Source organism: Sordaria macrospora, chromosome 3, assembly GCF_033870435.1.
Source record: "Sordaria macrospora chromosome 3, complete sequence".
Taxonomy (NCBI): Eukaryota; Fungi; Ascomycota; class Sordariomycetes; order Sordariales; family Sordariaceae; genus Sordaria; species Sordaria macrospora.
The window spans coordinates 3359973-3386474 of NC_089373.1; the positions used below are offsets into that span (position 1 = coordinate 3359973).

The 26502-nt window shown below is 49.3% G+C and overlaps 4 protein-coding genes across 4 annotated transcripts; 2 read left to right on the forward strand and 2 right to left on the reverse strand.

Annotated features, from left to right (window-relative positions):
- Nucleotides 1-218: 218 nt before the first annotated feature.
- Nucleotides 219-2763, reverse strand: SMAC4_00848 (uncharacterized protein). Its single transcript, XM_024655145.2, has 4 exons — nucleotides 1711-2763; nucleotides 1143-1608; nucleotides 716-1059; nucleotides 219-494 (listed from the first exon to the last, which is right to left on the reverse strand). Exons 1-4 carry the CDS (start codon nucleotides 2106-2108, stop codon nucleotides 476-478), a joined length of 1227 nt encoding a protein of 408 aa, XP_024511066.1. The 5' UTR covers nucleotides 2109-2763; the 3' UTR covers nucleotides 219-475.
- Nucleotides 2764-4956: 2193 nt separating this feature from the next.
- On the reverse strand, nucleotides 4957-15309 carry SMAC4_00850 (uncharacterized protein; the record flags this gene model as incomplete). Its single annotated transcript, XM_003349910.2, has 2 exons — nucleotides 14989-15309; nucleotides 4957-14908 (listed from the first exon to the last, which is right to left on the reverse strand). The coding sequence occupies exons 1-2, from the start codon at nucleotides 15033-15035 to the stop codon at nucleotides 4957-4959; spliced, it is 9999 nt and encodes a 3332-aa protein (XP_003349958.2). The 5' UTR covers nucleotides 15036-15309.
- Nucleotides 15310-15554: 245 nt separating this feature from the next.
- On the forward strand, nucleotides 15555-18266 carry SMAC4_00851 (uncharacterized protein). The gene is made up of 5 exons (XM_066089505.1): nucleotides 15555-16007; nucleotides 16094-16111; nucleotides 16184-16237; nucleotides 16316-17402; nucleotides 17457-18266. Exons 1-5 carry the CDS (start codon nucleotides 15922-15924, stop codon nucleotides 18000-18002), a joined length of 1791 nt encoding a protein of 596 aa, XP_065946541.1. The 5' UTR covers nucleotides 15555-15921; the 3' UTR covers nucleotides 18003-18266.
- A 4627-nt stretch (nucleotides 18267-22893) lies between these two features.
- SMAC4_00852 (uncharacterized protein) lies at nucleotides 22894-26262 on the forward strand. Its single transcript, XM_003349912.2, has 4 exons — nucleotides 22894-23201; nucleotides 23422-23702; nucleotides 23764-25991; nucleotides 26049-26262. Exons 1-4 carry the CDS (start codon nucleotides 23194-23196, stop codon nucleotides 26064-26066), a joined length of 2535 nt encoding a protein of 844 aa, XP_003349960.1. The 5' UTR covers nucleotides 22894-23193; the 3' UTR covers nucleotides 26067-26262.
- Nucleotides 26263-26502: the final 240 nt, after the last annotated feature.

The following is a 26502-nucleotide window of genomic DNA, read 5'->3' on the forward strand; positions in this document are numbered from 1 at the left end:
AGCGGCGACATCCCGATGTGAGAAATGCTCTTGACATTTGGCATTGACATTGTCTTCGTTGATTTGACATGACATACGCATATGCAGGTACCCATTAACGTGCAAACCTTACTTACACCCGAATATACTCACGTGTATCTACAAATTGACGCGTTGGACATCACTTACAAAGGTCAAATTTAACGTCAACCTTCACTCTTGATTCGAATTTTCAACATCTTTGCTTCCATGGATGCATTTCCCATTCGCATTACTTGCTTATTATAAGTATCAATACTGGGAAACCCAGCCCAATACATGATGACGGTATACCTATCCGGTGCTGGCAATGAAACTTTTCCTTTCTCCTCACAAAGGGTGTCCCTTCCCTTAACGCCATGCTTCTCCCAATTCCTTCCTTTCCTTATGCTTCAGCTGTGAGAACAGATAAGCGCTGCCATCCCTTTTCGAATGGAAGACCAGTTCACCACCTAATTTAGGCGCACTTCGTATCCCTATAGAGCAGAGTGTCTTGTCAGTAACGGTTCTGATCACGAGCTGGGTTGTCCCCGTGTTTCCCGCGCAATACTAGTCATTGGGAAGACTGTCTTTGTCTTCCCCGCTGTCTACTTCCGTCTGGGAAGTATGCCGACGGCCGAGTGATGGAGTCTGGGTTTCCCTGTCTCTTATGTCCTCCTTCCATTTTTGGAACCAGTAAACGAAAAAGTTGACTTACTCCTTGAACTTGGCAAAGTTGGGCTGTCCACCGATGATTTTAACAGCACCGACAATCTTTGTGAGATTTCCAGTCTGCACGTTACGCTCGATAAGCGCAACACGGCCATCAGTCACCAACGCGGTCAAGACGAGGGAGCCGTCTTTGTTGAGGGAGAAATGGCGCGGGTTGATACCACCCGCAGGGAAAATCTGTTGGAGCTTGATGGTACCGTCTGCCTGGATTGCCCAGTTGATGAGAGGGTCTGACTTGATCTGTCCCGCATTGGTCTCCGGATTGGGAATGTCGATTTGGCCTGCGCTCTCTTCGAGACGTGATGATACCAGCAGGAACTTGTTATCGGGCTGTACACGAGCCATGCGCATCACGTGAAATGGTCAGTAAAAAGTCAATCAACCGCAGGATCGCGAGAACAACTCAAGCTTACCGAGATAATGAGCTCTGCAGCTTTGACAATGGTGTTGTTAACCTTGGTGTCGGGGCCGTGGGTTGGGGCGATGAAGATTTGGTCAAACTCAAGGCTGTCGGCCTTGTAGTTAACCTTCCACCCAATAATCTCGTTGGAGAGTTCGGTGACGACATAGAAGTAAGTTCCAGACTCGAGCTTAACGAAAGCACCATGCCTTGGACCCGAAAAATCGGGTGTCGGAATTGTTGTGGATTCAACATATTCCAAGGTTTTCTTGTCTACCTTGAAGATGCGGATGAGATCCCCGCCAAGGTCAGGCGCTGCGATGAAGTCGCCAGTAGGGTCCAGAATGACATGATGAACGTGTGATACACCCTGCTGCGCAATCGCGCCAGGTTTTGGCGTGATTGTGAATGAGCTTGAGTTAACAACCTGGGGGGCGTCGGGATTCGAGATATCGAAGGTCTGAAAACCTCCTCCTCCGCTGTGAAGTGGCGAAGCCCGAGACTTGATTAGCTCACTGCATGATTTATGACAAAAGAATGGGGAGAATGATGCCCAGGGGAGGGTAGAGGGATGGACTAACTATGCGGCAACAGCCAGTCCCTTAAGCCTCTGTCCAAAGCGGACGGTGCTCACTGGGCCACCCAGCGCCTCCAGCCTCTTGCTCTCCGTGAGTTTTGTGCCATCTCTGGTGGCCTTCAAGGCATAGAGGGCGCCCACACTATCCGAATTAGGTTTTTTATTCCAAATCTCATCGAGGCAATAGATGTGATCGCCGACAAACTCCAACCATGACGGGTTGGCGCCACAGATACCCTGCTGGTTGTTGATGACTTCAAGCTTCCCGTCCGTATACTTGATCGTGCTGACAAACCCATCCGCAGCGTCTAAATTGTAGGAGGAAGCGAAAATTAAGCTGGCCGACGCGAAGGTGGGCAAGCCAAAGGCGATGACGCCGGCAGCTAAAGAGTTGCAGAGCATTATGTCGACCTGTCGACTGATATGCCGTGGATTGTTTGTGTGAGGGAAAGGTGATCGAGATATGGAGCGAAAATAATTTTTCTGGGAAACCGGTGGGAGGTGGACAGGATTTTATGTAATTTCAAGACCCCAAAGACGGGATGAAAAGACAATACCATTCACTGCCAACTAGTGCCCATTCACTCGACCCTGACAAAGTGACAATGGGATTCTGCCGCGCTTAAAATGGGCCACGACATCCAGAGTCAAAGAAACCCCGTCACTCGCGCCCTCCTGAACACGCCTCACCCGACCCAGCTCTTCTGAAGGAGAATCCCGCCTTGGGTCTGATTCGTGATGATCGAGCCATTCCGCCCTTGCACGCAGCACGTCGAGCAATATCCTGAATGGGGAACACCATGGCTGTTCCGCGTGGCCCCACGGTCCCCTGGTACCGACAAGCTGCGCTAGTTTACCCGGAATTCAGACCATATCAAGCCGCAGTATGAAAATAGGGGCCCAGCAAGTGAAGCGCCGTTTGATATTTGGTTGGTGGCGGTTGGGCAACATGGCTCTCAGTAAGCCAGAGCCACATTTTTGTATAACGCTCCCACGATATTGGGTTGGTAGTTAAGCCTCGAGCGGCGCGACGCTTCGCCTTTCAGCTAGTGCAGGCGGACAATTTCATTGACCAACATGGTCTGTTGTGCGCGGTCGGCGTCATTGTCAAAAGCATGGTTGGCGTTTCAGTTGGCTTGCAGGCAGTATATTGAGGCGAGTGTACGAGTGAATGAAGTCGGAAAGCGGGACGAATGGCAACAGGAGATGCACGAGTGCCAAGACATGGCGCCTCACAAGAGTCCAGGAACGTGCAGGGAAGGTGCAGTGCCTCGAGTGCCACTGCCGCTCATCAAGCGGGGGAAGATTGGCGGGGAAGCAAGGGTACCTGAAGTGGACCCTGTAGGATTTCCTCCAATCATGGAGGGCCACCGTTTGTCACTCTTGACATGACCAACCGTTCACCAACCGTTCACTGGAATAACTTGTTCAATTGATCCTCCCTCTCCAACGTCGACTGTGTCTCAACGCTTTCAGACTCATAGGTACGCACACAATTTGTCTTACTGGCGTCACATATGCGAAAATTGGATTTCTCAAAGTGACAAGAAACGGAGAAATTTCCGCCAATGAGCCTCAATGGTAGGAATGCATATCTCCCTACCACTGCAGCACATTCGACCCCTTCCCAGCACATACACTGTACATATGCAATCCTGGCGTTTCGTTTCAACCTCCCCGATGGCCTATAAACGGCCCGTTTGATTGACGCCCAACGACCGGAGGACTGTCACCAAAAGAAGTCAAACACCACCGATCCCGTCGTGACCTAACCGCACGCTTATATCAGTCATATCTTCTTCCAACAGCCCGCTCCGTGCGTCATCTATCTTTTGTCGACGGCTCCCTCAAAAACAGCCAAACCAAGAGTTTTCGTGACAAATCCATAGACGCCCAACATCGGCTTCTTTTTGTGTAGTGTCACATGTGCAGTCTTGGCCAGCTAACCAAGACAAGCTACTTTTTCAGGGACTCAAAAGTTTTCCCTTGAAAGGACCTATCTTTTGTTGCCAGCGGGATAGCCGCGGAGGTTCGTGGATCTTTTGGCTGAAGACCTTGACGAGATATGTTGCTGCTCCTATACCCCTCGTTGCAGACTTAAATTCGTAACCGATATTTGTCACTCGCTACCTGGGCGTATCCATCATCTATGTCGGATATGAAAGAAAAAGGAGTGACCCCGAGGAGTGAGTGATGCTGAATCTTTTGCAAAATCCCACCCTCAAAAGCCACCCGAGAGCAAGCCGCCTCAGATTCCCATCTGCAGTCCGTCAGTCAGCTCTCTCGCTTCTACCCTTCCGACTTCCGCATCTTGTCAGCACACGACTGTAACCCCATGTTTAGGAATGGCATTTTGTACTAGTCCGTTTCTGCAAGACATAATGACACAAAGACGGAAAAGTCCACCAATGAAACATATACCGAAGATCCAAGAAAAAAGAGTACCATCCTTCCCCCACGTTACGTACCTGAATAGTGACTGCCTTGTGCATCTCCGGGCAACTGCCGTATCTATGTGCTGTACGTAGGTAGCAAACTGAGATCAGATATATGGAGAGAAAACTCGGAATCAAGACTGACGAGCAGCTGATCCGGTGCTTCGGGCCGGTGGCGGTTGTGGGGTGCATTAGCTTTGGCGAAGTGAGGTGCTTTCTTGGCTTTCTTGGACACATGTGTTGAAACTGGGGGCGTGGGAAACCTAGGTGGGAGGGTACCATAGGTGGGGGGTTGAAGAGAAAGAGGCTTGTAGGAGCTGTGTGTAGAGCTAGGAAGTTACCTACAAGTATGCTAGCATGGGGCCAGAAATGTTTTTACATAGTCCTGACAAGTAACAGGAAGGCGAGGGAGTGGGGTGGATGTTGTCGAATATTCTGTGATGAACAAGAGAATCTCTTCCTAGGCGATTACTGTCTGTCCGAAGGAGATATGTGTCTCGCTTGTGATAGAGCAGAGAACTGCTTCAACGATAAGGTATGGATGTATAAGAGCATATAAAAATTAGATACAAGCTGAGTAAATGAGGAAAAAGGCCTACCATAAGCCTCCTGCTGAGAAGTAATTCTAATGCCTTGAATAAATATGATAATCCCACCGAACAACCAAAACCCCTCCTTCTTTCCCACGCCCTGTACATCCCCTCCTTACCCCCTTTCTTATATATTATTTCCATCTCATCTCATCTCCTCCCCGAAGCCTCACGCCCCTCACCCCTCACCCCAATGATCCAGCTTCTAACCCCCCCTCATCTACCTCACGTACTCCCCAAAATTTTACTATATGCATCCTCCACCTCGCCCGCCAGCTCCAACAAGCTTACAATAACAATCTGGTGCGTCAAGTTCGGCAACCGATCACGGTGCAAGCCGATCCACTCCAGCGGCGGCGTGGCCTCGCCCATGTCGCGCAGCTGGGGGGTTTCGATCACGGGCGGCTCGAGCGCCGTGTACTCGTATTTGGATTGGGGGACTTTGACCTCGGCTGTGATTTTGTTTGTGGATTGGGGGACTTTGACCTCGGCTGTGATTTTGTTTGTGGATTGTTGTTGCTTTTGTTGGTCCTTTTGTTTTTCCTTGTCTTTGTCTTGGGACGCAGAACCGGATGAGGAGGCGGAAGACCCTTGGGCGTCTGCGGAGGTGGACGTGGACGCAATAGATGACTGTCGGTGATCTTTCTGCTTCTTCTGCTCTCCGTCTTTTTGAAATGCCATTGCGGTAGTGGCAGAACCATCATCAGCCGGACCCTCCGGCACCCCTGTGACGCGGATGGCCGTAACGGGCGGTAACTCCTTGCCCCAAGTGTGCTGGAGCGTCTTGGAGTGGTTGGCCCACATGCCGCGGATGAAGCTGATGCGGCTGTAGTTCCAGCCCACTTCGACCTTGCCCTCGAACGCGCTCTTGAAGATGTAATCGATGGAACGGCTGTCGGGCCGCTGCCATGTTTGCATGACGGCCTCGACCTGGGGAACTTTGAGAATGGTGCCACCTCGAGAGCCGGTGGCGCTCTGCACTACGTCCTCAACCGAGAGCTCGCTCAGCGTCTTGGGCGCACCGCCGGTAGCGCGCACACCGGCGAGGCCGATACGTAACTGGCCAAGTGTTAGACCGAGGATGCTGTGGATCCGGCGGTCCTCGATGCTGGCGGCAAAGCGGGCTTGAGCGTTCAGCGCTTCAACTTTGAACACTTGGCTGTCGGCAAAGGTGCCGGGAAAGACGCCTAGGTTGAGAGCCTTAAGGGTTACCACAACGTCCGTGTCCAGTGAAATAGGAGACTTGGAGAGCGTATCGTCTGCTTCGGAGGCGAGCTTGGTTTTCTGGTCAAGGCGCTTTATGACAGCTGCTGGTGCCGTGACAGACTTTCTCCTCATGAACCGCTCGATTTCCTTGAGAGAAGACTCAAAGTTGGCTTTGCGCTCTTGAATGAGCCTCTGGAAGGCCTGGTACATCGCCACGCCCTGAGCAGCCGAACTGGTAGTGCCAAATATCTGGACGGCATTGCCGTTAAAGATGGCCACAAGGCGATCTCCAGTTCCCTGTCGACTGCGCCGAACGTTGTACATGAGGAACTCCATAGATGTAATGTCTGCAACCAGGAAAGCCTGGTAGTCGAAGGCAGCCTTGACCCGGAACTGGCTGAATCCCACAGACGCTTGAACAAGAGGCGTCTCGTTCAGGGCCTGTTCTCTTTCAGGCCACTTGATCGAGGTACGGAGCTTGAAGTCTCGCAGGGCCACAAATCCACTCATGCGGCCTTGGCTTTCCATGCCGATCATGTCGAACCCGAGGCAGAGGTTTTGCTCCCAGTCTGACGTCTTTTTTGAAGAGATCCAGAAATTATCGATCGAGAACGTAGATTTACCCAAGGCCTGACCCAAATCCACCGAAATCTTGAGTGCGGTGATGGAGATTGTGGCTGTCCAAGGGAAAGCAGCAGTTGCCGCAACCTGCTGATAGCGCTGCACAAGATGGCCCTGTGATGTCTCTGTGACCAGTTTGGCCACTGGTGATGACGGCGTGGTCTCGGTAAATTGACGGGGGACCCATATTTCCTGGAAGAGCATGAAATCCTGAAGCTGTTTCGCGTTGATCGATACCTCCATCGGGCTTACTTTGAGGATCGCAGACAACCCGTTTGTGCCACTTACATGCTTGCTGTTCATCAGCGAGAGGACTATCGAGTCAACCTTAAAGCTACCGGTGGACTCCCGAGAATAGACGTGCTGAACAGAAGCTTGAAGGTTTGAAAAGGCACCAGAGATAGCAAAGAAGTTGCCCTGGTCAGCCGACCGGACGGTGTTGGCGGTAAAGTAAACATCGTCAAAACTGGCGGTGGCCGCCACTAGAGCAATAGGCTGACAACTCAACGAGAACTCCTGCTTCCGAACACGCAGGCCTAGGTTGAGCTTCACGCGACCCAGCACAGCGCTGGGATCAGCACTGAGAATCCCGTCCTCTTCAGCTGGTTTAGCCTTGGGTGGAGAAGATGCTTGCGGAGGACTGGGAGAGTTTGCACCCTCCCCTCGTTCGCTGACTACCGACTTGATGTTATTGCTCATTTCCACCATTAAGGGTACCACAGATGGATATAATATGTTGCTGGATGCGTCGATCTTCACTTCAGCAAACAGTGAAGGGTCTTCCCTGCCGTCGTCGCAATATTCCATTTTCAAGGCAAGGCCTGGGGATCTGAGCGTAGTAACGCTGTTCACCCACTCTTCTTGCCCGAACTGACCCTTCCCAGCCGTGCTAGGCTTGCCCAATCTTGAGGCGCTGACTAGGTCACTGGGTGTTCTCTTGCCTGTCAAATGTACGACGGCTCCCGCGAAATCCGCATCCACCAGGAGTGATTCAAGTCTCTTGCTACCCAGAATGCTCCTTTTGCGGACCTGCTCTTGGGGTTCGGGTGAACTAGCTGCTTGTGTCGCAGTGGGCGGAGAAGGATTCCAGTTTTGCGAAGCCTGTTGGACATTGTTTATCGACAAACTGATCGACCTGGTGAGATGAGCTGCCGGTAGGATAAAACCTGAAGTGAGTCGAATGTCGAGAGTCTTGCCCACAGCTTGGAAGGCCAGCCTCCGGGTGTCCGACATGGATACGTAGGCAATGTTGAACATTATCTCCGGTAGCAAAGCAGAGTTCGGGGACCGTAGCCTCCAGTCCTGCTCTACCGAACCCATTTGGAGCCGCAGGTTTTCGATTGTGAGCCTGGCCGAGTTTCTTGTGCGAGTGCTGAACTCAATCTTGTCTAACGACAGTACCAGGTCTTCCTTATCAGGATCCGGGAGTTCTCTTGGGTGATTGTGGTTGACCAGCCAGGCAAGTTGTATGTTGCAGATCTCGAACGTATACGTGAACGAGGACAGGAATACGTCGACGATATCCTGATCATCCTCCTCTTCCATCTCCAGATCATTGATGGCAATGCGTGGCTTGGACTGCCGGAGCTTTCGCAGGTATTCCAACTCTCGTGATGTATCAAGATCCTTGATCTTGTCGCCCATATAGCCAAGGACATCAACGACTGTTGAGACTGTGTCAGGGGAAAGATTGATATGAAAGGCGTCACTCTTGACATTGAACATCCTCTGCTCCTTTCCGTCATCGTCATGTTTTGATGTGGCAGTTATAAGGGCTCCGAAGGTAAGATTCCCACACGATCTCATGGCTTCGGTATTGCCCTTTTGAATTTCAAAAGCAACTTCCCGAACGTTGATATGAAATTCGGGATACGCCAGGAGTGGCCCTTGTTGTTCCACTCGATTGGAAGTACCGAGATGGATCTTGTCGAGTTTGAATGCTATATGAGCTAAGTGCTCCACCTCCGAGTTGAGCGGACTATTACCAAACACTCTGAGCCCGGCAAAGGTTAGGTTTACAGCATAGACTAGTAGCTTTGACTCTACTTGAGGTGTTTCAGGAGACGAACTGCGCATGTCAGAGATATGATTGCTTCCGGTTATCTCCTTGATGTGCTCTTGGATGGCTTTGCCTTGTTGTTGTAGCTCAGTGACAGCACTCGCGACCTCTGGGCGGTTCAATGCCGACAGAAAACTGTACACTGCTGATGCATCGAGTTCCACCAGCTCGAGAGATGCGAAGACAGTCACAGAATGCTCACTGTCGGTAGTATGGTTTCTGATCCGTCCATTTGTCGGTGGAATCTGTAGCAGAGATATTCGCTTTGTGACGTTGTTCATCTTTGTCCTTATCTCATGCGAGTTCTCCTTGATATCAAAATCGAAGATGATCTCCCTGCCAAAATTCGCCGCCATCGCTACTCTTGCAACAGTTCCATTGACTGTATATGTCAGGGCACGGAGCAACGGTATGCTGATGGTGTACTGGTCCATAAACATAGCAACGTTGACCCTGAAGGCAGAGAGTCGGTCAACCATGTTTTTGGGTGCTGGACAGGAAGGGGCCGAGGATGGAACCTTTTCGCTGAGCTTGTATAACTTGGCAACCTCATCACGTACGACGAGATCCAAGAGTTCCGTGATATAAACCGGGTCCTGCTTGACAACAAAGCTAAGATGGTGACTGCTTGCTGTTGCCTTGATGGTATGGCTGTCAACCGCTTGCGACTTTTTCAGTTCGTGTGAGACAAAGACGCTGGGTCTTTGTAGGAGAAGCTTTGCGACTCCTTCGGAATGACTTCGAAGACTTGAGATCACGGAATCGCAGTTAAAGATCATGTTTGTATCCATTCTCCCGTCTTGCCCGAGCTGTAAGAGTACCGATGCACTCAATCCACTTCCTATGGAGGAGATATGCAGGTTGATGGTTTCCAGAGCGATGGATCCATGGCCGATGGCCAATACGCAATGAATGGTATGGTCCTCGGTCTTTTTCGTAGGAGGAAGAGAGGTTGACTTTGGAGCAGTTGGTGGTTTGGACTCAAGTTTGCCTACAAGCTCAAGCAGTCTCGAAGCCAATTCGCACAACTCCCAGTTCAGGTTTATGGCTGCGTCACTGCAGTTGATATTTAAGACGGTTAACCTCCCTGCTGTTTCGGACTCCCCGACCCTGGCTTCGGCGTTGCTTGCGTTTCTTGTGTCGGCTCTGATCGACAGCGCGACAGCCATTATTTCGTTCTGTTTCGGCCCGGGATCGAGGATGAACTGAATCTGCTTGATCTTGGCTACAGCAAGAATCGGTCTGTCCTTTGGTGGGCCCGATGCAGTTTTCATTGGGCCGAAAATTGTGTTTATAAGCGGACTATTGCCAATGTTGCCCAAGTCCCAGCTGCGCCACTTCTCAAACGCTGCGATGACTTCTTGTCGTAGGTCGGGCGGAGGCGTCTTAGTTTTATCGAGACACGTATAGCCGAGTTGCTCCTTTTCCCAATGAGACTGCACTGCCCACATTTGCCGTAGTCGCATAACAAGCTTCCAGCAATCGAAGGATCTCAAATGTTCAGGCGCAGAACGAAGAATAGCAGAGGGCCGAACCAGAAACCCAGGATCAGGGGCATCTTGACCGACTCGTATGAGGCGCTTCATCATATTTTTTGGCATGTTCTTTTCGTAAGCTGATTTCTCGTCAAAGAGCCTGCCGAAATCGGAAGCTAGGACGCTTGTGCGGTGAATCAACGACGCGAGATAATCTATCTTTTCCGAGGATGTAGAGCTCGTGATCGCGCCCATGTCCACGTCCAGATACGTGATGTCGCGAGTCCCCATCGATATCATGATGTTCTCAACCGAAGCTCGAACAGCCGCTGGGGAGTTGAAAGCGTCATGATATTTTTCAGCTGCTGAAGCTTCTATCGATTGCAGGCGGAGATGGAACGAGTTGCGCGTCTGTTTGGACTCGGGTTTAAATGCGTCTTGCCACTTGGTTTCTGATCGAGACGCCAATGCGAGTTGGATTATGGAAAGATTGTATTGGTCTTCCTCTTCGCCCAACGGATTGGCCGGATCAGAATCAAATGGGTTGGCGAAACGAATGTCAGCCCGCGGGATCTTGATAAGGATGTCTTCGACATGGCCCTTCATTTTTTGATCCTTTTGCATACCAAAGATGGCTTTCATAGAGTCTGACTGTATGCTGTCCAGGATATCTTCCGGATCTGAAGGTTGGAGCGATGATAGCAAAGTGATAATGTGTCGCAATGCGGTGGGATTGCAGATTGCCTTCACACCTGAAGGCACCTCCAGAATAATGCTAGAGTAAGCACAATCCTCCGGGATGGAATCTGGGTCAATATCCCCAAGTTCAAAGGCGAGAGAGCGACGCTCAGCTTCGCTTTCATCATCCCTTTCGACGCTGATTTTTGCAGCATCCCTGTAATTCATCTTCAGATTCTCCAACGGAAAATATGGTGCAAAGTACTGGCTCGAGAACGCTACTGTATTGTGCATGAGATCTTGCCGCTCAGCGTTGTCACCGAAGGTACTGTAGAAACCGGAGTGGCGAGTAGAGGGCGAATTATCTCTAACATATCCTCCGCTACCACGAGATTGACGCTCGTATGATGCGAAGGGCGAGAGGCGATCTGCTTGCTTCACCCTCACGCTCGAGCGTCTCGAGCGAGGTCTGACGACACTGCTCTCGCTCGTGAAAGAAAGGAACGAACTCTTGTGCCGTAAGCTCCTGGATCGCTTGGATGTCGCGCCCGAATATGTTGTCATCCTGTCAGTTTCAACCTCATCCGCCTTGGTGGGGACCGGCATAGGCGGAACGCTTTGAGCGGGAGGATCTACGATATCTGGGATGAAGTCTTCTGGCGCATCTGAAAGGAGAAGGAAGAGCGCCCTATGAGTCCTCTGGTCCTCCCGACGGACGAATTCTTGCTGCCGCCGTTTCTGATTAGAGAAGTCATGTTTTCTCCCAATGATGGCCAATGACACGCTTGTTTCCAGAAGTGCATCGGTCTCAACAGGGTAGTTAGATCGAATTTTGTGTCTTGCTGCATGTTCGGCATTGATACAAGAAATCTTAACGTTGGGAATCTTGACGTTGGCTCGTCTGGAATAATGGGACCGTGCCCAGTCGTTGAAATCAACATTGATAGATCCAGTTGAAAGAAGGAAAGCGGCTTCTTCGACATGGAGCCAAACATCCACCGACTGGACATAAACACGAAGGAATGTGACGTCGTAGAGAACGATTGAGGCGGCAGATATTAACGCATTCTCGTCATCATCGAAAGAGAACCCAAATGCGTTGCCTCCCCTGACCAGTGTTGTCAAAAACTCGGTAGTACACTCGCCAGTAACGGTACCGACTGAGAGATCCCAGTTGCATAGATATGTTGGCTCAGCATGAGGAAGCCCAAAGAGTCGGTGCCCATAGACATGGATGCCGTCTATGAACAATTGTGTATTGGAGCCGGTGGAACTCTTTGGTGTGTCGGCGCCCGATGAATCTGGATTGCCCAGCGACAATTGAAGAGGTGCTACCTCCAAGTCCATTTCCATGTAGTAATTCGTAAACCGCAAATCAGCCATGAAGGAAGCTGTGTCAATCAGAACGTGCCGGGTCGAAGAATACAGATTTGCCGGTATCAAAATTTGTGGCTGGTCGCACCTGACGCCGAGGATGACATCCAAGTCGCTCGACTTCTTAGGAGGCGGCTTGTTGGTAGTCTCAGCACCGGGGTTCTGATCCGTCAGGCGTAGCATAGCCTGATGTTCGTCTAAGGTCTTGAAGTGAACATCGTCGCCAAAGTAATTGTCTTTGATCTTCATAGCGTATCGCACTGTAAAGCCATATACGCGCGCAAATAGAGATTGCGAGCTGAAGTTCAGTATGAGCGTATCTGTATTTGCTGGCGAAGTTATCGTATGGTAGTGATAGGCGCCATTAACCACCATATTTCCAAGCCGTCCAACTTCCTTGGTGTCCAGGAATGATGCTTGGGTATTCCATGGAGGAACATGGAGGGTAACAGAAGCGTTGTTGGCAGTCATGTTGAAAGGAATGGCGTTCTTGTTCGGTCTGTAGTTGTCAATTGGAATCGTCAACTTGGACTGAAGCAATGGGCTAGCAACGATGAAGTACGTGTTGTCGTCTAGGTCGGTAGGGTTATTGACAATGTTTGCGTCGTTGAGGTTCAGAAACAGTTGGAGGTTCTGCAGTTGGAACTCAACATGATACTTGAAGGGGGTAAAGACAAGGTATTCAGGTGGCGGGCCGCTTGCCCAGTCCCCAACTAAATCAGTCAGGAGGAAGATGTGGTCACGCAGGATGAAGAGGGCCAGATCACTACTGGTGATTTTGAAACGCCATTCACGAAGGGCGTTCCAGCCCAACGGAGTAGAAAGATCGCAAGATATCTGCTGCTTGCCTGACTTCCAAAGCAGTTCATGGTTAATGCTGCTCGAGATCTCAGTGCTCGGTAACTCCAGGATGAGCTGGTTTGAGAACCCTGCAGGGCCAGCTACCATATCCATGGTATATGAAATGGTAGCGTCTTTGGTTACCTTGATATCAAGCCATCCATATGGTCGTTGATGGATAGTGGCAGGCTGCTCTGCCTTCTTGGGCCGGCCACGGTGTTTACGTGCTTGAGGCTCAACTGGGGGCTTGGTAGCAGGTTCTTTGCCCTTCCATTTCCAATTTTTGGACTCCTCTCGTACGGGAACTCGGAGGACGACGGTATCTTCAAACTCAATGTAGAAATTGAACTTGGTGGGCACGCGGTACGCGCCTACGGGCAATCGTGTCGCCGCAGTTGCATCTTTGCAAAGATTCGGAACAAAAGTGCGTTGGAGATCTGCTCGTTGTCGATCCGCCCAGGGACCATAGTTGATGGAACCTCCTTTGACTGAGAGTTGAATTGACCATGCTGGCGGCTCTTCACCATTGATATTGTGCAAGTGTCCAGACATCTTTTCGTCCGCGATAGTGTGAGCACGCCGGACTTTGCCTACAACATCCCAGAAGATGATAAGCGTCGCTTCCGGGCTGTCCAATATCGTCGGTACCGCTGCGTATTCCGACGATGCCCAGCCTGGTCTCGTGCCGCCAATATCCTGGGCCTTGCTATCGAGGTATCGCGACAACCCTTGCCAGTTGTTTGGATTCGAGGTTGATATATGGCTAGTTGCGGTTCCGATATCCCTATCTGCATCCAGAGGGAGGGATTCTACGGACCTATTGCGCTGAAAAGTCACGAAACGACGAAGACGGTGAAGACGTCCCATCAACCTGCGCATCTGCTGTTCGAAGAAGGGCCTGTGATGGACAGAGATGGGATCATGTGTTGTCGTCTGCTTGTCTCGAGTAGCCCTTTCTGCCTGGTCCTCCTTATAATCCAAGTTTTCCTTCATTTCGATCACCGGGTGGTTGAACTTGAAACGGAAGATTTGGCGGTAGGGATCTGGAGTATCCGTTGCTGAAGCATCAACTTCCCCTTCCATAGATTCGGTCTTGACAATAAGGATGGCTTTCGTATTTTCGTTTCCCATAACCATGGCTGCCTTCGTAACCTCCAACTGCAATGGTAGCATCTGCAAGAATAAGGGGAGCTCATGCGAGAACTGTCCGTCCCGCTCATCCTCCTCCTCCTCATCATCATCGGAAGAAGCCATAGTAGACGCGCGCCCAGTACTGCTATCCCGTATTGGCCGCCCATTCCTGTACTGTGTGGCGCCCGACCTCTGTGTCTGTTCCGACTTTCTCAGCATCTCACGCTTCTTAGACCGGCGCTTTCGTGTTTTTCCCGACTCATGGGCTCCTGCACCGTCAGCTTCCCCAACAGGTTCTGTCCTCGAAGCAGCCGGGACCGCATCCTCTTGGAGATCCGTCAACCCAGACAGGATCGAATCGTAGGCCGGGCTACGGTTGTAGATGAACCACTCTAGGCCAGAGAGACAGACACTGATGCGGCAAGGAAATTTGGGCGTCGGCAGCTGCTCAGTAATAGGGTCGGCCTCGGAATCGGTATCGGTCTCGTTATGCCCTCGTGCGCCCTTCGCTGGAATCTTGACGCCCCGTACCCTGCGCAGCCAGTATTTCCATGTTATGTAACCATTCTGGACCAGTATTGTCTCGTTCGCGCCGTGGTATCGAAGGCCGGTAAAGAATATGCGCCCGCCGAGAAGGGAGATCTGGAGAGCTTGGAAGTCGATGTAGACTTTGTATTGGTGCCAGGTCCAGGTGCGCAATGCCCATGACACCAGAGATGCAAAGATTCTATTAAAATAAAGGAGGGAGAATATTGATAATGCGCCGCATATGATGAGAGATCCCAAGAATAAGCTGTATATTTGTCACAGAGTTAGCTACTCGCCCAATGCATGGCTATTTGTATGTCTGTCTGTCCGGCGAGAGTCACTCACCCATTGAACCCTCCCTGGTCATTGAAGAAGTTGTTTTGGATGGCCATTATGTTCGAATATTAAGTTGCCAGATGTAGAGAAGTGCTCCTCTAGCCAACATTCAACGTGGATTGGGCAGTTTCCGTATGCGCCGTGTATTCATGCCACTCTCCATGGTGTCCCTCTGAAAGAAATTCGAGGCAAGATGTTGCGGATAGGTGGACGCGATCGCACGTCGTCGACTAGAAAAATCAAAGTTTGGGAGAAAACGACATGTCCAGGTCTAACTAAGAAGTGGAAGCTGTCACGGGTTGACAATCGCAAGTGATACCTGCCTAGCTACCTGCCTAGGATGGCGGACGGAGAACTGGAAGCAGCTCCCAATTCCGAATCCATGGAAGTCAACTTTAGGGGTGTCCGTGATGCTCACCGAATGTCCCGCGCTCTTGGGATTGGACAGGAGTTGTGGAGGGAAATGAACCTTGTCAGGTTGCGGTTCGCAACGGCAGTGGGGTGTCAAAGTGGACGGGAATAGCCGCCTGGGCTCCTACAGGGCAGCGGCAGTGGTGGATGCCCGCCCGCAGCCCAGCGTCATGGCCTGTGGGCTACTCCGACAACATCGTCACCTCCGGTTCGTTGCCCAGACCACGAGGCGCTGCGCCAGCTACGACCTCCGGGCATCGATCCCACCTATCTTTACGCCAGTGACATCCGGATCGTGATTCCCGTTATCACCTTTGTTGCATCATTTTCATTAGGCTGCACCTTTCCCAGGTGCAATACCAGCACTTCTTCGCTCCACCATGCCGGCGCAACATGCCATAGGTTGAACGGCTTTTCTCTACTTCTGCGATCAAATCGTCGTTGCCGCACACCTTTCGGGCCCAAAGGTCCTCTTCAGGCTTCTCTATCCAGCTACCTCGTTGCGGGGATCCTAAGACACCCCGAGAAAACATGGGAGGCACCGGCCAAAAGCTCGCCGATGTGGCAACCATAGTCGGAGGCGTCGCGTCCATTGTCGCGACTTTGCTCTCCATGGTGTAAGTTTACCCTACAGATACGCATCGCATCGGGGCTCCAACTTCAGTGCCTGGACATCATACTGACCAAGCTCTGTAACAAACAGGTCGATATGGCTCCAAACGTGAGTTACCCACCCATCGCCGTGTGTTGCGAGTGTCCTCGTCGTCGGAGTTCAACCACTGATAAATAGTAGGAAAAACTATCGCAAGCCGCTTTTGCAACGATATGTTGTACGGATCCTTCTCATGTGAGTTCACACATTATCACTCTATGGAATTGTGGGATAAGTCTGTGGGCAAAGTTCCTGACCACGCTCAATCTTCAGGGTTCCAATATACTCGATCGCCTCATGGACTAGCATGGTCTCGCAGACAGCAGCAGCCTTCTTCGACCCCATCAGAGACATCTACGAGGCCTTCACCATTGTCACATTCTTCCAACTGCTAATCAACTACTTGAGCGGAGAACGAGCCCTCATTATCATGACCCACGGTCGCGAACCTATTCATCACCTTTGGCCGCTGAACCACGTCCTCCCTCGCGTCGATATCTCCGATCCACATACTTTCCTCGCCATAAAGCGCGGCATCTTGCAGTATGCGTGGATGAAGCCACTCCTAGCTCTGGCGGCTGTGATCATGAAAGCAACTGGGACCTACCATGAGGGAGACATCAAACTCACGTCGGGCTATTTCTGGAGCGGCATTATCTACAACATCAGCGTCACTGTCAGCTTGTACTGCTTGGGCTTGTTCTGGATTTGCATGAACGACGACCTGAAGCCTTTCCGACCGATGCCCAAGTTCCTGTGTGTAAAAGCCATTATCTTTGCGTCATACTGGCAAGGCTTTGCCCTAGGCATCTTGGTGTTCCTCGGAGCTTTCCCGAATGTCGAAGGCTACACACAAGACGGCCTTGCCGCGGCCATTCAGGACTTCCTCATTTGTCTCGAGATGCCCGCCTTCGCCATTGCTCATTGGTATGCCTTCTCTTGGCACGATTTTGCCGACAGCAGAGTGTCTGCAGCAAGAATGCCGGTCAAGTATGCGATGAGGGACGCCTTCGGAATTCGGGATTTGATTCAAGACACCAAGGAAACGTTCAAGGGTGACAAGTACGGTTATCGGGTCTTTGATTCCGGCGACAAAATCATGGCGCACGAACAGTCACGGTCCAGACTAGCCCGACTCAAGGAAGGTATGCGATATGAGCGAGGAGGCAAGGGCAAATATTGGATCCCAAGACCCGACGAAATCAACCAGAACACTCCGCTGTTGGGTGCAAACGGCGGCCCAAGCAGGAGGAGCAATTCCTCCTCTCCGCACCACGATGATGATGATCATCTTGTGCTTGATCCAGAGGAAGAACAACTATACTCCCGAGCCAGAAAACTCGAGTTCGGTGACTGGAACGTAGGTAACCCATTAGCTGCATAGCCTGATAACCATGGCTGACTCTGACCATAGTATCCCGTCATCACGGCCAACGAGCCATGGAGAGATCGTTATCGATCCCCTCATCCTAGTCTCTTCCAAAACACACCAACCGGCAGCTTTTACAACCGATCGGACTCAAGCAAGAGCTCCGTTCCCTCGCTCAATCCCAGGGATCCTCTCGAGAGGCGTAAGAAACAGGCACCAGAAGGCCCCGAGGCTATCCCCGAGAATGACAAGAAAGGCAAGAAAAAGGCGGACGCAAAAAGCCCAGCCCCAGATAAGGGCATGGATCCCTTGGAGATTGCATATGGCCCGATGATGGGCACAACCTCCAAACTTACAGAAGACGATTTCAGAGTCGACGACGTCAGCCCCCATCATCCGCACGGGACGGAACCCGGGCACGATGCTTCACATGATGATGAGGATGAGGATAACGGGAAAACCACCCCGGTAACAGAAGTGTCCAACCACTGGGATCATCCTACTGATACCGAGGGTGAAGGTGAAGAAGAGAGGAGCCCACACTTTACTGTTGGTGGTGACGAGGAGTTCCAGAACGTGTGGGGAAGGTGATACTGACATTGTTTTGCCTGAGACGCTGTTTTTGCCTTGCCTTTTTTCTTTTCTTTCCTTTTGAGCTTTCGCGTTGAAGAATAGTTCTGGTGTTCAAACAGACTGCGGTATGGATGCATACAGGTTTAAATAGGTTGAGCTAGATTCGGTTAAGCGTTGGCGTAGGACTCCGATTGTTTGTTTAGGTATAGCAAATCTGCGAGTATAGCATTGGTAGACAATATTTTTATTTAAGTACATATATTGTAGCACTCTCTGGTTCTTGTATTGAAGTGCAGGTGTAGGCGGCTAGCTTACTATAATGTGAGTACTTACATGACTCGACTCTCTTATATAAGCTTGCTTACTTAAGTGGATACGCTAAGATAAATTCCACACTATGAAAAAAGTTTCATCCGACCTACGTTTCTTAACTCATATTTTCTTTCTTTATAGAGAAATAATAAATTATTTACTTGAGCTTCTTTATAAAAAATTAATTAATTGTTTATTCAACTTCTTTTATGGAGAAATAGTTGAAGATTTATTTCAATTTCTTCATAGAGAAATAATTTAAATTTAGAATTTGTTTAGAATATTTTTCATAATCTTACTACTAATAATGATAATTAAATAATTGCGCCCGATATTTTTATTAGTACTTACGTATATGCTTAAATTATGCTTAATATATTCTTCAGTAATTTTTCATCAAACTTTAAATTACTTTGTATTTTTCCTAAAATATTCGATAATGATATTATGACTGGCTTTTCAATTATTATTATTAAATTTAATTCAATTGCATGAAACAAACTGGCATTTACCAAATTGTTAATAATGAGCATATTAGCGCCACTAAATGGTAGGTTTACTAAATTCAATATAGTAAGTAAATTACAAGACATAACCTTTCTTAATATATTAATACTAACCGACCGTTTAATAAATAAACTGATTTACTATTAGAGTACTATGATGAAATTTCAATTATGTGAATATAGATATATTTTGATTTCTTTTAAAATTGAAAATATAAATCCGACTGTTATTTTATCCAACGTTCTAAGCGCAAATATTGTAAATTTGTGAATATAACTGACTATATTATTATTATAATTGAATACCTAGAATTTACTGATAATAGTATTGCTTATATTATGAATATTGAAAGTTTAAACGAAGCTTAATTTACAGTCCCATACCGTAAAGTATAAAACTTTCTAATTATATAACAGTTATTTCAGCACCGTTTGTAATTTATTATACTTTATATTTTAAATTTAATATTATATTTTAACAAAAATACCAGAGAATATTATTACGTCGAACTTCTTTAATAACGCTATATATTACTATATTAACTTTATCTATGATAAGATCAGTATTATAAATATTTAGAGCCGGGGGCTTTATACGCTTATAAATAAAGTTCAATTCTTATAATTAATAAGAAAATCATAAAATACTATTTAATATCCGCTTTTAGTAAAATAAAGTCTTACTAATTAAATAAGTAATTGAGTATAAATCCTTCTTTATTTTATTCTTTACTAATTTAACATCTTTGTATTATATTTATACTTATATCACGGGCAAAGGGTCGATGGTAGATGTGAATATGCGTAATTGCACGAAGGAGAAGTGCCCAGAAGGCTGGCCTTATGAGGGCAGTCCAGCTGTGGGCCCAATTGTGGGTCCATGGCTGGGAGCTGTCATAGCCAGCCTACTGACAGCGACAGCAGTCTTAGAAGCTGCTGTGCGCTGACACAAGGCACGTGACTAATCACGTGCAACGACACAGGCTACTCTTATGACAACTTACTTCAATTTAATTATTATAAATAGTACTCTACTAATAATATTCTAATAATTAGATGTAGGTAATTATAAAGTGTTTGCTGCAATGTCCTAACTAGCTTATAATAATAGCATTAATATAAAGATGCTACAATAAACTATGTGTCACAGGTTGACATTGGCTATATAGTATGCATTCTTAATTCTACTTTACAAGCAGAACATCATCCTATCTTTTGTAGATTTGGCCGTCTGGGCATATGCACCCTAGCCTGTCATACTATGCACTTGTAGTAGGGCGGAGCGGAAGCGGTAGGAAGTACGACAGCAGTGCTGAAGGAAGCAGCGTAGTAGCAAAGACAATAGAGTGATGTTGTAAAAGAGGTCTTAGAGAGAACTCTATACTATAGGAGTATGTTACGAGCTGATAATGACGGGCACGGGCCAACCAAGCCACCGGTACACAACAGCCATGCGTAAGCTAGGCAGTGTAACCAGAGGCAGGAAAAGAGCTCTGGGCAGGCAAGGGCTCTGGGGAGTCGAGCCAGGCTCACCAGTCGAGCCAGGCTCACCAGTCGAGCCAGACTCACGAATCGAGCCAGCTTGTAAACCACACGCTATGGGGTTCACGTCTACGTGGACATCCGGAAACAGATATCTCGCAGAGGGCGAGCAGGTATAAAGGGACTACGGGAGAACTCAGATTGTCAGATAGTTCGACAGTAGTCAATAGATCATTATCACCGAGACCAGTATTACGAGCATACTTGTTGTGAACCCTTTGGCTTCACCAAACAGCACTGATAGTCTTTACCTTCAACTATCCCACTTAGGCAGATCAGACTGCCGTTCGTTACAGAGTAGACTGTATTTTATTGCTTTGATTGTGCTTGCTTGCTTGCTTAAGGAGTGACTAACTAAAGAAGAGAAGAGATCTTTATATACACGAACGTTAAGTATCTAAAAGCTTCCAGAGTGTGGAAACTTCTGTAAGTTGATAAGAGTGCTTGTAAGAGCACTATATCATGAAAGGAATGAACTGAATCTATAAGCTTCTGATACATTCTATGATGACAAATTAGTCTAGAAGAAATGCTGAACAAATTAGAAAATTACAGAATACAGTAGCAAAACCTTTATATTCTAGTATATTCTGTGAAGGATGAGTGGACTAAATCTGTAGAAGGAATAGTTCAATCAGCCTTCTATGCTACAAGGTAGTACAAGGCAGTTACAAGGCACAGTACTAGCCACACGTTAACAAGTATATTACTATTAATAAGTACTTGGGCGAAAAGATTTAATAAAACAAATTTAAATTAAATTTAAATCATTTATTAGCTCCTTATTCCCATTTTGGAGATAGCATTTTTAGAAACTTCATAAATACTATATATACTCCTAAGGTATAAAGGTTAAGATTTAATAAAAATACAAGTAGTTGTAGAGGAAGGTGATAATTAAGAAGATTTTAGATGCTTTAGAAATTTACTTCTAATGTTTTAAATTCCATAGCAAAACTTATTATTTTTTCTTTACAGAAAATAATATGAAGTAAATGATATTATTACCAATAAGCGGAACAATAAAGACTTAATTTTATTAGATTGTTATATGACTTTCTTAATATTTTATGCTATTTAAGACTCTCACTAAAGATCTATTAAAATGATTGCATACAAATATGTATTGTAATAATTATATTAAATTTTTGCTTTTATAAGTCTGATTAATTTTGTATGTGAATGCACGGACCATGGAGTTAGCAAGCTTGTGTAATAGGGTCGAGTTGTTTGACCACTTACCATGATGTGTATGAGGTCTTTGTTCACATTACTTGCTCACAACCGTTCGACGTTTTGGAACTGAGACAAGGATTACCAGTCTCGTTGCGGGGTACGGTGGCCGCAGTGTATCGTGGTGTATTGTATTAGCTACTGTGAATGAGCTGACAAGAGCTCAGCTTGAAGCTCTGGCCGCATTACTCATTGTGTAACATTAGGCTTACCTATTTGAGCTCGCCGAAGGAAGCAACAGAAAGGCAGGTATAAGATCAAATCTTTTTTGATGTTCATAATCCAAACATCGAGGTCACCTGGTCACTGGCAAACACGGCCATTTCGGTTATTTTTGGGAGGGAAAGGGATCGTTCCACGTCCTATCCACCTCACTGGGCCCAGCTCCCCATTAAAGTTACAGTACACTACCGACAATAAGCAGTGAGAGGCGGAAACCAGGAGCAACATCCCCGAAACCGTAGAGGTACATCTGGATGTTGATAAAGCTGTTTGAGTTGGTCCGGGCGGTTTGGTGGTAGAGGTAGACCTGGATGTCAGCTTACAGGAAACAACTATGAGTCGTCCAAAAGCGGCAGAGATGCAGTCTTTGCCTCCTGTGACTAGCCCGGGTAAAGTTCACTAAACAATAAACCTGTGATGGGTATGCCTCCATCCGGATCCTTTGTGCATGCCTGCTCGGTTCGTTGTCACGACGAGGACTATGTGAGCTTGCCTCTAGATACCTCAGGGCTGCCGCCGGGAGTTGTGAAACCGCCTGATGAACCGGGCCTCGAGCGGGCCAAAGCTCCGACTTCCTCCATCAGGTCAGTAACAGCTCGAATGCCAGCTTCACTAACACAGGACAATGGCCCGGGGACGATGGGCGTAGCAGCTTGTTAGCTCCTCGTCGGGCAATGAATTTTCATGTTGCCCCACAAAGACCAATTCCTCTTAGCAGCGAGATCTTTGACAAACTGAGGAAGAGACAATGTTCAGTCAGAAAGGTCATGACGAAATGTCATGGAGTCAACGACTGCTGCTCGGTAGGTAGTGAAGTGGTGATTCGGTACAGTGGCGGCCTGATGCATTCATCATGGAGTTCAGGATCACCTTCACTGGCCGAATCCGAATTGCGAGGAGGGGCAAAACAGGGCTTGACCCTCGTTGGTGAAGTCAGACATCAGGCGGTGCCGCGCACAAGAGGCCGGTTGGCCAATCAAGAGACCGAATGCGACGTTTGTGCCCCACTACTGTTACCCCTCCTCCCCCTCCCCTCGCCAATTTTTCTCTGCAGTTTTGCCCTCCCCGCCCACCACCAGTCCACGGCCAGTCCCACAAGTGCAATTTGGCTACAGGCTAGGTGGCCGCCCTCGACTCCATATCAACGTCCTCGACCCTCTTTTTCCGACTTGCCTTCACTGTTTTCAGTCTGCTACTGGTAGTCTGGGGCTGATACTGAGCACTAGCATTTTTGCCAAGTTGGACTGTTTTTCCCGGGATCCTGCTTTGTCAGTTCTCGGCTGGTTCGCTTGCATTTGAGTGAGGAAAAAAAATCTCGTTCTCTCGAGACTTCTTCCTTTCCACACCACGTCAAACACCCATTTTAGCAGTGTGTGTCAGACAATACCGCCAAAATGGTCAAGTAAGTCCTCTTCCTTTGACCAAGACCATCGTCGTCATGGTCGCCTTCATTTGATACACCTCATCGTCGCTGTCGTCGCTGTCCTCGACCATGTCGTCGTCGCCGTCGCCCGTCGTCGGTGGTTGCAAACTTCTTCGACTCTACCCCGCCCGGAGATAAGGACATCACACGTCCACACAAACATCAACAACAACAATGCTGACCATGCGTCCACGAATAGCTTCACGATTGACGAGATCCGTGCCTTGATGGACAAGCCCACTAACGTGCGCAACATGTCCGTCATTGCGCACGTTGATCACGGCAAGTCCACTTTGACCGACTCTCTCCTCGCCAAGGCCGGTATCATTTCCTCCGGCAAGGCTGGTGAGGCTCGCGCCACGGATACTCGTGCCGACGAGCAGGAGCGTGGTATCACCATCAAGTCTACTGCCATCTCCCTCTACGGCACTCTCCCCGAGGAGGAGGACATCAAGGACATTGTTGGCCAGAAGACTGACGGTACGTTCTACCTCTCCCATACACACTGACTGGTAGGCCAGCAACTAAGACATCATCACAGGCAAGGATTTCTTGATCAACTTGATCGATTCCCCCGGTCACGTTGATTTCTCTTCCGAAGTCACTGCTGCCCTCCGTGTCACCGATGGTGCTCTCGTCGTCGTCGACACCGTCGAGGGTGTCTGCGTCCAGACCGAGACCGTCCTTCGTCAGGCTCTCGGTGAGCGCATCAAGCCTGTTGTCATTATCAACAAGGTCGATCGCGCTCTTCTCGAGCTCCAGGTCTCCAAGGAGGATCTTTACCAGTCCTTCTCTCGTACCATCGAGTCCGTCAACGTCATCATCTCCACCTACTTCGACAAGTCTCTCGGTGACGTCCAGGTCTACCCCGACAAGGGTACCGTCGCTTTCGGTTCCGGTCTTCACGGCTGGGCTTTCACCATCCGCCAGTTCGCCACCCGCTACGCCAAGAAGTTCGGTGTCGACCGCAACAAGATGATGGAGCGTCTCTGGGGCGACAACTTCTTCAACCCCAAGACCAAGAAGTGGTCCAAGAACGGCACCTATGAGGGCCAGGAGCTCGAGCGTGCTTTCAACCAGTTCATCCTTGACCCCATCTTCAAGATCTTCGCCGCTGTCATGAACTTCAAGAAGGACGAGACTACCGCTCTCCTCGAGAAGCTCAACCTCAAGCTCGCTACTGATGACAAGGAGAAGGAGGGCAAGCAGCTCCTCAAGGCCATCATGAAGGCCTTCCTTCCCGCTGCTGACTGCTTGTTGGAGATGATGATCCTCCACCTTCCTTCCCCCGTCACCGCCCAGGCCTACCGTGCCGAGACCCTCTACGAGGGTCCCCAGGACGACGAGGCCGCCATGGCCATCAAGACCTGCGACCCCAAGGGCCCTCTCATGCTCTACGTCTCCAAGATGGTTCCCACTTCCGATAAGGGCCGTTTCTACGCCTTCGGTCGTGTCTTCGCCGGTACCGTCCGCTCTGGTCTCAAGGTCCGCATTCAGGGCCCCAACTACACCCCCGGCAAGAAGGATGATCTCTTCATCAAGGCCATTCAGCGTACCGTCCTCATGATGGGTGGCAAGGTCGAGCCCATCGATGATATGCCCGCTGGTAACATTGTTGGTCTCGTCGGTATCGACCAGTTCCTTCTCAAGTCTGGTACCCTTACCACCTCCGAGACTGCCCACAACATGAAGGTCATGAAGTTCTCCGTCTCCCCCGTCGTCCAGCGTTCCGTCCAGGTCAAGAACGCCCAGGATCTTCCCAAGCTTGTCGAGGGTCTCAAGCGTCTCTCCAAGTCCGATCCTTGCGTCCTTACCTTCTCCAACGAGTCCGGTGAGCACGTCGTTGCTGGTGCTGGTGAGCTCCATCTCGAGATTTGCTTGAACGATCTCGAGAACGACCACGCCGGTGTTCCCCTTACCATCTCCGACCCCGTCGTCCAGTACCGTGAGACCGTCGCTGGCAAGTCCTCCATGACTGCCCTCTCCAAGTCCCCCAACAAGCACAACCGTCTCTACATGGTTGCTGAGCCCCTTGACGAGGACCTCTGCCTTGCCATCGAGGCCGGCAAGATCACCCCCCGTGACGATTTCAAGGCCCGTGCCCGTATCCTCGCTGATGACTTCGGCTGGGACGTCACTGATGCCCGTAAGATCTGGGCTTTCGGCCCCGACACCAACGGTGCCAACTTGCTCGTTGACCAGACCAAGGCCGTCCAGTACCTCAACGAAATCAAGGATTCCGTTGTCTCCGGTTTCCAGTGGGCCACCCGTGAGGGTCCCATCGGTGAGGAGCCCATGCGCTCCGTCCGCTTCAACGTCCTCGATGTTACCCTCCACGCTGATGCTATCCATCGTGGTGGTGGTCAGATCATCCCTACTGCTCGCCGCGTTCTTTACGCTGCTACCCTTCTTGCCGAGCCCTCGCTCCTCGAGCCCGTCTTCTTGGTCGAGATTCAGGTTCCCGAGCAGGCCATGGGTGGTGTCTACGGTGTCCTTACCCGCCGCCGTGGTCACGTCTTCGGCGAGGAGCAGCGCCCCGGCACTCCCCTCTTCACCATCAAGGCCTACCTCCCCGTCATGGAGTCTTTCGGCTTCAACGGTGATCTCCGTGCCGCCACCTCCGGCCAGGCTTTCCCCCAGTCCGTCTTCGATCACTGGGAGCGTCTCCCCGGCGGTTCTCCTCTCGACTCCTCCTCCAAGGTCGGCCAGATCGTCCAGGAGATGCGCAAGCGCAAGGGTCTCAAGGTCGAGGTTCCCGGCTACGAGAACGTAAGTTTTACTCTGCTCTATGATAATGGATAACATGTTGCTAACAAAGCTTTACAGTACTACGACAAGCTCTAAATTACGTCTACCCAAGGCGTATGACACCGTTCTCAGTGCTCTTGCCCAGATTAAGGCTGGAGCAGCTCGACATTTACTGAGATTTGACCTTTAAGGCGTCGGGAAGGAGGGATGAGATACCGAGGAATTTTTTGGTTGATTCCTTCCTTTAGCATATTTGGCTTGTCATGTAGTAACGAGAAAAAATGAATTTCCTTGCGATGACCAAACACTGAACCAAAATGATGCTCCTGTTGTGCTATTTGTGATGCGCTAGAGCAGTCTCGATCTGCTTACTATCTCATACAATGCAGTCTAGATCATGCACCGTTCAAAAGACCAACAACCTCTAGCTGATGGACAGTAGATGGCACGCTGTTAGATTCGTGTATAGCCACTTAAACGGGTTGTATGAAGTCGAAAATGGTGGAACACCTTTCCTGCTGAAAATCTTCCA